The sequence below is a fragment of the Odocoileus virginianus genome, chromosome 17 (assembly GCF_023699985.2).
Source record: "Odocoileus virginianus isolate 20LAN1187 ecotype Illinois chromosome 17, Ovbor_1.2, whole genome shotgun sequence".
Lineage (NCBI taxonomy): Eukaryota > Metazoa > Chordata > Mammalia > Artiodactyla > Cervidae > Odocoileus > Odocoileus virginianus.
Window position 1 is genome coordinate 13,987,263 of NC_069690.1, and position 14,638 is coordinate 14,001,900.

At 45.1% G+C, this 14,638-nt stretch overlaps 1 protein-coding gene across 12 annotated transcripts in view; it reads left to right on the forward strand.

Moving 5' to 3' along the window:
- RFFL (ring finger and FYVE like domain containing E3 ubiquitin protein ligase) overlaps positions 1-14,638 on the forward strand; it is a 75,472-nt gene that overhangs the window by 30,386 nt on the left and 30,448 nt on the right. For 4 of the 12 annotated variants that reach the window (XM_070478680.1, XM_070478678.1, XM_070478679.1 and 1 more), the window contains one exon: positions 14,400-14,563. The exons of 5 other annotated variants lie outside the window; for them this stretch is intronic. In XM_070478680.1, the coding sequence (XP_070334781.1) occupies positions 14,400-14,563 (164 nt within the window). Of the gene's footprint in view, positions 1-2,476; positions 2,580-8,242; positions 8,487-10,596; positions 10,956-14,399; positions 14,564-14,638 lie in introns of those variants that run through there. 3 more of the 12 variants (XM_070478690.1, XM_070478687.1, XM_070478686.1) reach the window with 3 other exon arrangements.

The following is a 14,638-nucleotide window of genomic DNA, read 5'->3' on the forward strand; positions in this document are numbered from 1 at the left end:
CACACGTCAGGATGTCTGGCTCTAGGTGAGTGACCACACCAATGACCCAGACCCACACATCTGGGTCATTAAGAGCCTTTTTTACAGTTCTTGTCTAATTTGCTGTTAAATATAGATATATTGGAGATGTGCTAATTTTTTTTTTTTTAATCGGTGGTCAAAAATGGTGGATTCTACTGGTCTGGTGATTGAGATGGAAAGGAAAGAAAAGGTAGAGAGAAGGATGGGAAATTAATGTGCCAATTAGGTTACACAGTGTTTTAAACCTCTTAAGAACCCTGTGAAGTTATTTCCCCTATTCTGCAGACAGGAAGCTGAGGTCTAGAGAAATTAACATGCCCTAGATCACACAAGTTCAGTGATAGAACTGGAATTTGAAACTGGATCTGTTTTACTTGAAAGCCTTATCACTTCACTTATTCTCCCTGCTCTTTTTCTGCTTACTATTTTTTCATATTTTTCCATTTAATGCTGACAGTGATTCTACAAGGAACAGATTAAAATAACTTCTGCAGTTTGAGGAATCTGAGGCTTCAGATGAACTCCTAACCCCAGCGTTCTCCACTGTACCACCATTGCCTCTCCAGTGGATGGAACCCAGCTGACTTGTTTTGGTGAAGTAGAAGAGATTTCTAGTTATCTGACAAAGAAGGAGTGGAAGAGGGCACAGGGGTTGGAAGATTCTTAGGCAAAGGAGAAAAGAGTAATGGTTTCCATATTTTGAGGTCTTACTGTGTTGTTAAGGCTTTGGGTTCATTACCTCATTTAGGTCCTGCATTTTACAGATCTGAAAGGTGAAGTTTAGGGAAGCTAAGCACCTCAGCTGAGGTCGCATAGGAAGACTTTGAGTTCTGTCTGACTCCAGGTCCCATGTCCTAAATCCTGCATGGCTCTGCTCCTCAGAGAGATGCTATGAGACATCAACTAGAGATGAATAAAGATTTCCAAGCCCAAGGATGGCTTGGTCCCAGTTGTATGAATTTGTTGGAAACCCAGTAAATAAAGTTTTCTGACTTTTTTGTAACATTTGGTAGCTCAGGTGTGGAGAGATTGAGGAAGGAGGGGGAAGAAAGGGGTAGAATAAGAATTCAGTAAATTGGAAGAGGGCCTCAGAATACGGGAATGGCAGATCAAAATTGATCTAAGAAAAGTTGTGTTTGAAGTTCATTTTTATGACAAATATTTATCGTGGTTCTGTTTGATGTACAGTATTTTGGGATGTGGAGCAAAAGAATGCAGAGATGAATAAGATCGGATAATATAGGATCTGTGACCTGTAGAAGGTTAGAGAGGGAGATGGATAAAGTGTTTCACCACAGTGTGTGATTGGAGGGTGTGAGAGAAGTGGAAGGCAAGGAGAGGTGTGGGAACGTATTGTCCAGGTTGGCTCATCGTAGATTGGAGGTGGCATCACATAGGACTGGCCTGCTGAGTTCCATCTAGCATCTCAGGAAGCCGTCTGAGGTTTTGGTTGTTACAATTTAGGTCTGGTTCTCCTAAATGAATTTCGTTTTGTACCTGGAAATGATCAGGATTTTGGAGACAGGATTGTGTTCAGACTTGAGTGAGTGAGCTCAGAGTGGTGGTGGTGGTTTAGTTGTTAAGTCGTGTCCGACTCTTACAACCCCATGGACCATAGCCCGCCAGGCTCCTCAGTCCATGGGATTCTCCAGGCAAGAAGACTGGAGTGGGTTGCCATTTCCTTCTCCAGGGGATCTTTCCCATCCAGGAATTGAACCCCGGTGTTCTGCATTGCAGGCAGATTCTTTACCGACTGAGCTACGAGGAAATGTGGAATGCCAGTTTTTATTTTAGAGTGGATTCCTTTCCTGTTGACTGGATCCTGGATTTGTCTGGGACATTGCTGTTCAATATCAAGAGATCTTAAAACAAATGTTTAATAATAGCAGGCTTGCTTTCATGAGCATGGACTAATATGATAGGATAGTTGGTAGGAGAGAACATTTACAAAAAAGCTGAGATTCTTGATGGCACGCTGCCTGAAGGAAGACATTTAACTCTCCCAGTGATCCTCCTGCAAAGGAGACACAGTTATCCTCAGTTTACAGATGAAACCAAGGTTGTGTTCAAACTGGTAAGAGGCTGAACTGAGATTGGAACCAAGTCCCTCTGACTCCAAAAACTCATACCCCTGCTGTTGTTCAGCCGCGAAGTTGTATCCGACTCTGCTGCTCCATAGCCTGCAGCACGTCAGGCTTCCCTGTCCTTCACTGTCTCCCGGAGTTTGCTCAAATTCATGTCCATTGAGTCGGTGATGCTATCTAACCCATCCCTGTAACTGCTGCTGTATGCTGTTCCCATTAAGCTTCATGAAAGAACCTTGTCCCACTGCAGAGAGGATGGCGTGTTTGTTACCTTACTGCAGTATTTCTCTGCCTTGGGTGGTCCTGAGTCAATGTGGCCCCTTCTACTTTTTTCTAGGTTCTTTCGTTGACCACACTTTGATGTGACCACATTCTTGGTTTAAATATATGAATGCCATCATCCAAGCCTTTCTGCCCTGCTTTCTTCTTTGCTTTTGATTTGGAAGACATTGCATCTCTTTGGAGGGACTTCAGGTATCTGCACACATTGATTTTGTGATGATTTTACTATCTTAATTTTACGGGTTAAATTATGGGATTCCTCGAGCTCCAGTCCCCCCTTCCGTCCCTTCTCCACTGGCTTTAAGTTCAAATTCTGAGTCTGATTTTGGAATACTCAGTTTGGCTCCAGTCCAGCTGTCCAGTTGAGCCCCGGCTCTCTGGATCATTTAGCTATTATTGTTACTACCATCTTTCCCTTCATGGCCACTTATATCTCTAAACAAATCTAGTTACTCGCCGAAACTATATGTCCTTGATTTCCTACTTGCGTGCCCTTGTTTCTGTTGTGTTTTCAGCTTGAAATGTCATTCTTCCTATGAAGCCTTGTCTTATCTCTCCCTGGTAGTAATCATTTCCTCCTCTGAGCCTCACAGTGGAGGATTCTTTTATGTCTCCTTTATGGCACAGCACACTTTATGCCATATATTTCAGTTGTTTGTGTACATGCCTTTCTCTCTCTTGCTAGACCATAACATTGTTGAGCAGGTCTATCTGGTTGACCTTTGTTTCTCCTCTAGACTAGTTCTGTTCCCTGCACATGGTAGGCAGTGGATATCTATTGGATAAATGGATAAGCAGAATTTCAGATTTAAGAAAAAAGCTTACTGGTATAGCTTTTTTCCCTGTTGCTTCTCTTCTTCCTTTGCTTTCCTTCTTTCTTTCTTTCGCACTGACTCACTGAACTTGTGTTCACCACTCCCTTTTCTTACCCAGATTTGCCTCATTCTTTCCCCATTAGCAGTCACTGTGTGGGAGGGAGTACCACATGTTACTGGTCAGTTTTCTCCATCCTTTGTGGCTCCAGATTCTCTCCAGGAATCCTATGACCATCATGGGAACCAAGTGGTGATTATATTCCGATCTTAATGAAAAGACCGTGTGTAAAGAAAAGTCCTCAAGGTTTGTTAATATATGGCTTTCAAGTGGGAAATTTTCTGATAGCCATTTCAAGGGAACGGGATAAAAAATCCTTGGGTGCTAAGGAGGTAGATCAAGGTGTATATTCACACTGCGGGGTATGGGATGTTAGAGGCATCTTGTTGACCAAGGGAATAATGCAGGAAACCACAGAATCTTTTGCTGTTAGTGATGAATCCCTACATTTTTTCCACAGCTGGAAGAGACATTAGAGATGAATGTAGTGCGATTGTACTCTTTTCCAGATGGAAAAGCAGACGCAAAGAAGCTAAATGACTTGTCCATAAAAACTGGGGTATTCGTCGTCCAGCGTTTATTCCCAACACTGAATGTGGCTTGGGGGAACCACGGGCTCTTTGAAAACAGTGGAAGTTTGGCTTGAAGTGGAGGTTCCGGGTCTCTGAAACTGAAGGCTTCTGCACTGCTGAAAAGTAGACTGAGTTTGGTAGCAGGTTGGATCAGGGACTGAGCTCGCCAGAAGGGTCTTGTTAACTGTTGTGATCACTCGGTGAAGTTCCCTTCTGAGAATCAGCTCACTGGGGACTGGCCGATAGACTGGCTTCTTCAACATTTGAAAAGAAGCCAACGTTTAATAATGAAAACATCTCCAAATTTTCTTGTTCTTTTTCCTAGCCCTCACATCCTAAGTTTTGTTCCAGGCTTAATTTTCTTATCTTAGCACTATTTGTGTTAAGTTTTTATTGTTTACTCCAAGTCAGATGTCAGTATGAAGAAGCCTGGGAAATCCAGGAAGTGTCTGAGAGGTTGATGATGTGTTTTGGGTGCTTTTTAGGTGCATCTTTCACCCGACTCCTAGAACTATGTATTCTGTTGTCACTGAAATGCTGTCCAGTGAACCAGTGGTTTGGCAGATATGAAAGGTTACCCATTTGTGGCTGGGGAGCAGCCCTGTAAAGCAATCAGGCGGCCCAGAACAGGAAGTCAAGTGCAAACAGGATGTGCTTGTCTTTACTGTGAGTTGTACGCCTGCATTTTGGAAACTTGGTGTGGTTAATAAGTCAAGATTTGAGCTTGGCTGAAGAAGTCTCTGTTTCTGCTTTGAAAAGGAGCTAAGGCAACAAGACCTGTGCTGGCCTTGCCTTATTAGAGGTGCAGTCTTTTATCAGGTCGCTCTTCCTGGCACACGGTGGTTCTTCCTAGCTTATTCCATATTGCATCTGTGTTTTACAAAATGAAACCCCTGAATTGACTGCTAATCTGTTACTTTTGATAGATGCAAGATTCATGCTTTATTTGGTTATTTATTTATTTTTTGATAACAATAGGAAATTTTAGCCTCTAAGTCACTTTTTAAGTTGCAGGTTCTTTTTATTGAATTCCAGGATTTCTAAATCTCCTTTTGAGTGTTTCCTGAGTTAGGTGGTTTACAGATAACCCCAGGGTCTTTTTAGTCTTTCAAAATTTCCTTGAGTGTGGAGGCTGGATCTGATTGTAACTGCTGAACTGTTTTACACCTCAGCAAGTTTCTGGAATAATTTGCTTGGAGGTCACTCAGCTGGTAAACAATCTTCGGAACTCCTGTTTTCTGATTCTCCATTCCTCATTGCTTCCCATTGTGAAATCTGCTTTATTATGTCTCTCTTGGGGTCTTTGTGGATTATTAAAAAATGCTTGAGTTATTTTAGAGCAGCACCATTCTGGTGAACTAATGAGTTCAGGGCAGGTAAAGCTTTGGGTAATATTATTTTGTGTAACCTGTATCCTTTCCACATTGCAAAGAAGACTGTCCTGCTACTTTTTGTACTGATAATTCCAGGAGCAGATGGATAAAAGTAGCAGCACATCCCAACATCCATGTAAATAGCCTCTTTTCCTGGTATTGGGACGGATGTCAGTTTCTTGACTCTGTCAAGGAGTGGTGAACATGAGGGAGTTTGCACTGTGTTGTGGGATATATAGGCAGAGTAAAACCTGAAGGCCAGGTAAGCAAGGTTTTCTTCACAAGGAGATAGTATGGAGTGAATACAAGGTTTTCTTTGTGGTCCTAGGTGAACTGGAAATCTCCATTTCTGCTTCTTGGGATAGATACTGGGCATTTCACATCCTGGAGTGAGCAGACAACATTTCAGAAAGTCAGCATAATTTTCAGTTTGAGATTATATACATCGAACCACCCAAAGGTCTTAAGGAGTTAGTCTGAATTCGTCCTGCCTTTATCCCCGAATCCCACCTGACTTGAGTGCAGTACACAGTTACAGAGCACTGGTGGTGAGTGGGGGAACAGAAGTGTATATCTTTCATTCCTCTCTGAATTTGGTTAACTGAGAGGCTTGAGGAGCTAAGGGAGAAAAGTCTAAGCTGTCTCTGGGCTTTGGGGAAAATTGACAAATTCATTAGCAATGGGGTTGAATTGGAAGGAATGTAGCAGTGTAGGGCTGCACTGCACCTGGTTTTCCCAGGTGGCTCTCAGCCTACCAATACAAGGAGATGCAAGAGACGTGGGTTTGATCCCTGGATCGTGAAGGTCTCCTGGAGTAGGAAACGGCAACCCACTCCAGTATTCTTGCCTGGGAAATCCCATGGACAGAGGAGCCTGATAGGCTACAGTCTATAGGGTTTTGAAGAGGCAGTGACTAAGCAGGCTGGCAGGCACTTCTGATAAACCACTTCTGACCACCTTGGGCTTCCCTGGTGGCTCAGAGGTTAAAGTGTCGGCCTCCAATGCGGGAGACCGGGTTCGATCCCTGGGTCGGGAAGATCCCCTGGAGAAGGAAATGGTAACCCACTCCAGTATTCTTGCCTGGGGAATCCCATGAGCGGAGGAGCCTGGTAGGCTACAATCTATGGGGTCGCAAAGAGTCGGACACGACTGAGTGACTTCACTCCACTTTCTGACCACCTTAGAGATAGTTCTTCAGGGATTATAAATTAAGAGCTGGTGGGAGGGAACTGGAGTCATTTAGTTCTTAGAGGATCTTTGGAAGACTAGATTAAGTCCTATTAAAGGTATCAGAGTTTGTTTTTTGAGGTAGGGGATATAGCAGATAAATTGTCACAAGGAATCTTAAAAAGATTTTCTTTAAATTATTTTATTGAGCACCTATTATGTACTAGGGTCCAGTGTAAATGCTTGTTATTTTAGTCCTTTCAGTTAGAATTTCAGTGAAGCAGGTTCTATTGTTCTTGAGGAAATGAAGGTTTGAAGAGAGTAAGTAACAAGGAATCTAGAGTCTTTGTTCTTTCCACTCCTAGTACATTTGGTTACCTCAAGTACATAATTTTGATCCCAGACGGGATCCCTGTCTGGAAGCTCTGGCTTCCCCCAGGGCGCAGGAGCGCTACAAACCCTCTCAACTGGTCCCTCCCTCTGTGAAAGTTCTTCAACTTGATTACCAGTTTGCCACTGGCTGTCCCAGTATCTAGTGAAAGCAACTTCTTCAGTCAAAAGGTGCAAAACAGCCTATCTGGTAAATCCTGTCCCCTGCACTGAGCGAACAAGGAGAAGCAGAGTCTTTTTCATCTTGATGGTCTTCATCAGTTTTGATGGAAAGAAAGATCCTCAGTAATTAAACCGCAGATCCGTTTATTCTGTTTTCAGTGTTGTCGAAGACTTCACTCTGCACTGCTTTCTTCCCTGATTGACTCGCCCTTCGGGGCAGAATGCTTGGGCTGAAATTAAATGCATAGGTTTCTCTGTTGCACTGTTCAGTCTGCCATCTCTCCTGAAAGCCGGGCGGAGAAGCAGCCATCTAATCGGTCAGACCCCAAGGGTGCTATTCTGGTGCAGCTGCATTGGTTAGAATTACTTTCCCCTGAACTTCAGAGCAGTTGCTGAGGTCCCTCTGCAGATATGTGTCATCCACTAGTTGGAACCAGGGAGTTTCCAGGAACATTTGTAACTTATGATTATTATGTATGTTTTTAAGTTGTTTACAGCAGACAGTTAGCACTTCAGAAAAAGAACTCATTTGTTATTGGTGGAAAGTGAATTCCCGCTCCTTCTTCCCTTCCTGTTGTCATTGTAACCCTTTCTCCCCCTTAGACCCGGTGCTGTTCTGGTTCTTACCTGCCTTTTGTTCTGTTTCTCTCCCCCCTGGCTCAGGCTGTGCGCTCAGTAGCGACAGGCAGAGGTCTGCTTGAACCGTGTCTGGTCAAAGTCTGTCTCATTTCTTTTCTCTGTTATCTTCTCCATGTGTTGTTTTCATCTTTATGTGTATTCTTTGCTGATTCATTGCAGCACCATTTCAAACCACAGCCTCCAGGAGGGCACTGATGCCTTCTGTGCCTTTGGATGCAGGGGAGGGATGGAAGCGAGGAACTTGTCTATCTTCCAGGCTCTCCCTTTCTGGTTTTTTAATGCTGTAATAACTGCCAGTTGTAACATTTTTCTATTACTTTTCGAAGGTCAGTCTGTTCCCGTTCTTTTTTCTTTTTTTCAAGTAATCTTAGCAGACGCCTAAATTATCTTCAGCATGTGTGAGGTAGGCACATTATCATGAGAGCTTTCCTTAAAGGGACTGCTGTGGTTCTGTAGGTTGAAAACCCATAATTTGCTCATCACCCTGGAATTATGATGGTGGAGTTTTCAGGAGCGAATGTTTGTCCCTTCCCCCCAGTTTTGAATGCTCTAATGCTGTTATCATTAGTCAGACTTCAACAAATACCTGATGATCACATTTGCCTGGCACTGGGTTTGGGAATAAAGCTATAAAGTGACTCGCTTCTGTTTCCTGTTTCACTTTCTACTCCCTAATCGCGGGAGACGAACACTCTAGAAAGAATCATACAAATCTTCAGCCAGGTGCATCAACGCGGCGGTGCTGCAACACTCACGCTCTGAGAATGCACTCGCGGTGTCGCCTGGGGACCGCGCCGGGTTTTGTCTTTTTGGAATCACTAGCGGCTGGACGAGGGCTGAGCAGATGAACGCGTGACAGTTGTCAGGAGGCGTTCAAGACTCTGTGAGAGCACAGACAGGGCCCAGAAGGTTCCCCTGAGGAAGTAAGTGCCACTGGAGGAGGCGGGGTGGGAGCAGGGTCGCCGGGGCTGAGAGAGGAGCTGGGGGCAGGTTCCTGAGGCTGCAGTAAGCTTGGCCTTTGGGGGACTGAAGGCCCCAGAGCACCAATGAGGGATTTTCATTTATTCAGTGTTACCAGTGAAAGCACTTCTTAAAAGGGAAGATGATAGAGCACTGGTTGTACTTGAGACAATTAAGTCAGAAAGCCCTCCGTCCTCCATGGGAACAGCACAGGTGGGCAAAAGTAGGAACTGAAACATTCCAAATGTCAAGGAATTTTTTTTTTTTTTTTTTTTTCTTTATCTTCAGGAAGTGGAGGTCTGTGTGACGCAGTGGTCCCCAAAGGTGGTAGTGAGCAGGAAATGAAGATGATTTTCTGGATGTGTAAATTAAAATGCTGGCTTCCCAGGGAGGGTTCTTCTGTCTATGGTGCCTCTCATAAGGCCCTCGAGTGCTGAAGGTTGGCTTCGTGCGTAGGTACCCATTTGGGCATCCCTGGAAGGGGGCAGGATGTGGTGTGATGGACTTCTCCCCACCGCCCCCTTGAGAGGCTGTCCATAATCTTCTCCCAGTCGGTCGTCAGTTGATTGTTCACCTCCCTCTCCCAGTGCAGAGGCCCTTGAAGCCCTGGTGCTCAGGGTGGGGAATGTGGATGGTGAAAGCAGCCCCTCTACCCCACTTTCCGTAGGACCACAAAGAACTCAAAGAACCTGAACTTACATCCTGTCGCCCTCCATTGGTGCGACCCTGGTCCCTCTTGAGCCCAGTGTTCATTTACAAAATGAGCATTTCAGTTCTGATGTTTTTGGCTGCATTATTATATTAAATGAGACACTAGATGGAAATATAACAACTCACTTGGTTTATATTAAGTATTCTATAGTGTTCTTACCTTTTCCTTAAAAAGTAAAAATTTCTAGGATCATCTGAGAAGGGACTTCAGGACCCTCAGTTCTGAATACCTCCCCCCAGGCCTGTGCCTGTGCCTTGCCTGTGCCTCAAATAACGGCACAGGAGATTCTCTCTCCCACCCGAGCTTGTTTTTTTTTTTTTTGCTGTGTGGTGCTGGCATGCAGGATCGTAGTTCCCTGACCAGGGATTGAACTTGTGCCTTCAGCAGTGAAAGTGCAGAGTCCTAACCACTGGACCACCAGGGAATCCCCTCACTGGAAGCTTCGATCATTTCGTATTGAAGGGTAGCGTGGGGATTGAAGGAGAGGGGAGCCAGACCCAGGTGCCTGGAAGGACTTCTCGGTGTGGATGCAGGCTCTGGAAGTGGTCTGGGGAGAGGCTCAGGCTCGATCCCAATTGGTACCATGCCTTATTCTAGTGTCTGCCGTTCAGTGAATGGCTAATGCCGCCTTCCACCACTGTGCAAAACTGAAAGCCCAATAAGGTCTGCTCCTTCCACATGGAGCACCTACTCTTTGTCCAGCCCGTGAGGTTCAGGCAAGTGTATTCATTGCAGTGACACTCAGAGAAGCAGCTTCCTCAAGCTTCTTCCTTTCCTTACTGCTAGGGTTTAAGGTCAGGTTTGACCGAATCTGGGCTTCCCAGGTGTCCAGTGGTAAAGAATCTGCCTGCCAGTGCGGGAGATGCAGGAGACATGGGTTCGATCCCTGGGTCGGGAAGATCCCCCCCGGAGAAGGAAATGGCAACCTACTCCAGTACTCTTGCCTGGAAAATCCCATGGACAGAGGAGCCTGGTGGGCTCCGGTTCATGGGGTCGCACAGAGTTGAACACAACTGAGCATGCATGTACACACTGACTGAGTCTAAAACCAAAGTAAAACATAGTTGATAACTTTATTTTTTTCATATATATACTTTTACTCTTCTATTTTCTAAAAAATCAGCCTGAAAGGAAAATTTTTATCTAGGAAATGCATTTTCCGTTACCCACATCTAAAGGACTGCTTTGGAGGATGGAAGACTCCTATTAGCTTTGGAAATGTTCCAGCCTTGAAGTCTCTCCTGTTTACGTCCAGCCTGTACACCACCTCAGCAGAGTTGTTGCTCCCGTTCAGATCTTGGAGTTCTAAAGTTGCACAGGATACTTGTCTCCTCTGTGACTTAGGTGTTCTGAGTTCTTCATTCTGAAATAAACATCTCAGAGATAGTCCCAGTACCACAGAGAACATGCTTCCTCATCCCATACCCAGCAAGGGAGAGAGACAGTCTGTAGCGTGGTTAACCCCACAGGTTGCCTGCTTACAAGTGCCACAGTCACCCTATTTTATGCGCATTGTGTTGTCACCGGCATTTTAAATCTTCCCTTTCTGAGATAGACCCCGGTCAGGCAGATTTCCTGGAAAATTCTACTTGGAACTCCAAGATCCTGTTTTTTTTTTTTTACATTAAACAGTTTTTGAGGGAATTCGAGTTTCTTTCCACATTAACTTCTTTTTAAAAATTAGCAGCCTTCCAAGCTGAGAGATGATTTTAAACTTCAGGTGAGTTTTCCGGATAATGATTATGCCTTTGTTGTGTGGGTGATGTGATCAGCTGTGTTAGAGGCCCCGTCCAGCCTGGTCCTTGGGCTGTGGGGAACTCGGGCTTTGTGTGACCAGAGGGAGCGAGGGACATTGGGATTGCCAGCCAACAATCGCCATTGAACAGACTGGCTGTTGCCATTTTAGACTTGTAATGACGTGCAGTTTAATGATCATTTATTTTGATTTGCTGTTTGTGGAGCACATATTGTAGGTTGGGCACTTGGTTATTTCTCATCCCTGTAGTTACCAGCCGGGGAGGTGTTACCCATCTCATACAGGTGAGAAAACGGACTCAAAAAACTTAAGGAGCTTGTTGTCCAAAGCAAGCTACCTTTTTGTTGTTGTTTCTTTTTTAAGAAAAAATACTTATTTTTTGGTTGCACTGGGTCTTCATTGCTACACTCAGGCTTTCTCTCGTTGCGGAGAGCAGGGGCGACTCCAGCTGTGAGCATGGGCTTCTCATCGCGGTGGCCTCTCTCATTGAGAAGCAGAGACTCTAGGCACGCGGGCTTCAGTGGCTGTGGTGTACAGCCTTCGTTGCTCTGAGGCCTGTGGAATCTTCATGGACCAGAGATCTAACTCATCTCCCCTGCACTGGCAGGTGGATTTTTATCCACTGCACCCGCCAGGGAAGTCCTGTTTCTTTTTTGCTTTTTAATTTCTTTGCCACACTGTGCAGCATGCGGGATCTAAGTTCCTCGAGCCGGTGTCGAACCCGTGCCCCCTGTAGTGGAAGTGTGGTGTCTTAACCACTGGACTGCCAGGGAAGTCTCATGAAAGTGAAAGTTGCTCAGTTGTGTCCGACTCTTTGCGACCCCATGGACTATACAGTCTATGGAATTCTCCATGCCAGAGGTACTGTAGTGGGTAGCTGTTCCCTTCTCCAGGGGATCTTCTCAACCCAGGGATAGAACCCAGGTCTCCTGCATTGTGGGCGGATTATTTACCAGCTGAGCCACCAGGGAAGCCCAGGAATACTGCAGTGGGTAGCCTTTCCCTTCTCCAGGGGATCTTCCTGACCCAGGAATCAAACTAGGGTCTCCTGCATTGCAGGCAGATTCTTTACCAGCTGAGCTACCAGGGAAGCCCAAAAGCTACCTTTGTAATTGATAAAGGACTTTATTGTAGTCACCTCATAGCACTATAAATATTGGCAGAATGCTTTGGGCCCTTAGGAGAGATAACTAGTCCTTGTCTCTCAGACTGCACTGATAAAAGTCTGGATTATTTCTCCCATTTGTTCATTCTGCAAGTTATCTGGGGGCCTGCTGTAAAGTAGCCCTGTGCTAGCTGACGTGGATAGAAATGTGAGGACAGACGAGGTTCCTGCCTTCGGAGTTTATCCGGTAGACAGACGGATGTAATTACAGCGTATGATCTTCTCCTGGAGGAAACTGAAAGGGCGCCGAGCAAGTGGGTGACTGAGGAGGACGCCTCCAAACAGGTGGCATTTGGGCAGAGACCGAGGTTGGGAAGAGGAGCAGCGGCAGGGGAGCAGGTGTGGGGATCCCGAGGCAGGAGCGAGCTGGCGCCCTTGAGGAGCTCAGGGCCTTGCCTGTATTTGAATTTTATGTAAATAGAATCATTTAATGTGTATTCTTTTGTGCCTGTCTTCTTTCACTCAGCATTATAAGATTCTTCTCCAACCCACTGCATACAGCGGTGGTTTTATTCTCATCGCTGTCTGAATGGACCTTCATGTCTTTTCTACTGTGGATTGATGTTTGGATCTTTTCCAGCTTGAGGCTGTTACAACAGTACTGCTACAAACATTCTTGTCTACTTCTTTTAAGAGCATGTTTCCGGTTGGGTGTATACCTGGAAGTGGAATTGCAAAGCCCTGTGTGTGTAAATGTGTGTTTCCCAAGTGGTGGTGCCAGTTCACTTTTCTGCCTGCAGTGTGGGAGTTCCAGTTACTCTGTATCCTCGTCGACACTTGCTAGTATCTGTCTTTTCCATTTCAGCCATTCCAGTGGGTGTTCGGTGATAACACTTTGTGATTGTAATTTGTACTTAGGACAGGGAAGAGGTTTTTAAACTGAGAGGTCCTGCCTGTATGCTAATGCGAAATCTCCAGTAGAGGTAGAAAACAGACGCTCAGGGGGGAATGGGCAGCAGGGCAGACAGACTGATTTTTTTTTTTTTAAGTTTATTTATTTATGACTGTGCTGGGTCATTACTGTGTGGGCTTTTCTTTAGTTGCAGTGGTTTTTCTCTAGAAAAAGTGGGCTTTTCTCTAGTTTGTGGTGTGCAGGCTTCTCATTCTGGTGGCTTCTCTTGTTGCAGAGCACAGGCTCTAGGACTTGGGGGCTTCAGTAGTTGCAGCTCCTGGGCTCTTGAGCACAGGCTCAGTAGTTGTCATGCATGGGCCTAGTTGCTCCTTGGCATGTGGCATCTTCCCAGACCAGGGATCGAACCTCTGTCTCCTGCACTGGCAGGTGGAGAGAGTCTTTACCACTGAGCCGCCAGGGAAGCCCTGATTTTTTTCTTTCTTTCTTTTTTTTTTTTTTTTTTTTGCGGGGGTAGGGTGGAATTGAGAACACTTTTCTTGTGATTTACAGAGTGTGGGCTTTAGGGTCTAAGCGACCTAGGTTCACATTCTGGCTTTCTACCTTCTGGGTATGACCTTTAGGTAAGCAAGTTGCTTATGTTCTCTGGACCTTGATTTTCTTACCTGAAAATGGGACTAGTTATGGGCTTCCCTTAGCTCAGTCGGTAAAGAATCTGCCTGCAGTGCAGGAGACCTAGGTTCGATCCCTGGGTTGGGAAGATCCCCTGGAGAAGGAAATGGCAACCCACTCCAGTATCCTTGCCTGGAAAATCTCATGGACAGAGGAGCCTGGTGGGTGGGCTGCAGTCCATGGAGTCACAAAGAGTCGGGCACGACTGAGCGACTAACATACAACCTGCTTTGCCAGACTCTTGTGAGGACCATATGAGATAACACCAGCAGGCACTGCCTAACCCAGCTCAGTGCCTGGAGATGAGAAGTATTCCTCCAGTGGAGAATGGTACTTTCTTCTTTACTTCTTAGAAAATGTAATTACTTCTACAGTTATTTCAAAGAGGTATGGCTAAGCCATATTGATAGGTTTTTCATAGCATTTTCTTTCAAAGTCATTGCGGTTGTATGTTAATTGCTTTTTAAGGATGGTATACAAGATGAAGCAAAGCCCATTCTATATTAATGATGCAGAACGTGGGGGTACTTTCTACACTTATTAGCATAGATGCTTTTGATAATTCTAGCATTATGGTAGTGATAGTAAGCAAACCACCCTCAGAAAACCAGAGATGATTCTGTAAGGCTTGCAACTAGCCATTTTCTCATTTGCTGTGTCTGAAAGTGAAAGTGTTAGTCGCTCAGTCGTATCTGACTCTCTGCGATCCCATTGTCTGTAGCCCGCCAGGCTCCTCTGTCCATGGAATTCTCCAGGCAAGAATACTGGATTGGTTGCCATTTCCTTCTCTGGGGGATCTTCCTGACCCAGGGATCGAACCCCGGTCTCCTGCATTGCAGCCAGATTCTTTACCATCTCAACTACCAGGGAAGCCATGTCAGAAAAGTACGTATTAAAAAAAATAAAAAATACTTCTTTGAGGATAGGGGGCATTTTAATTAGGTTTTTTTTTTTTCCCAA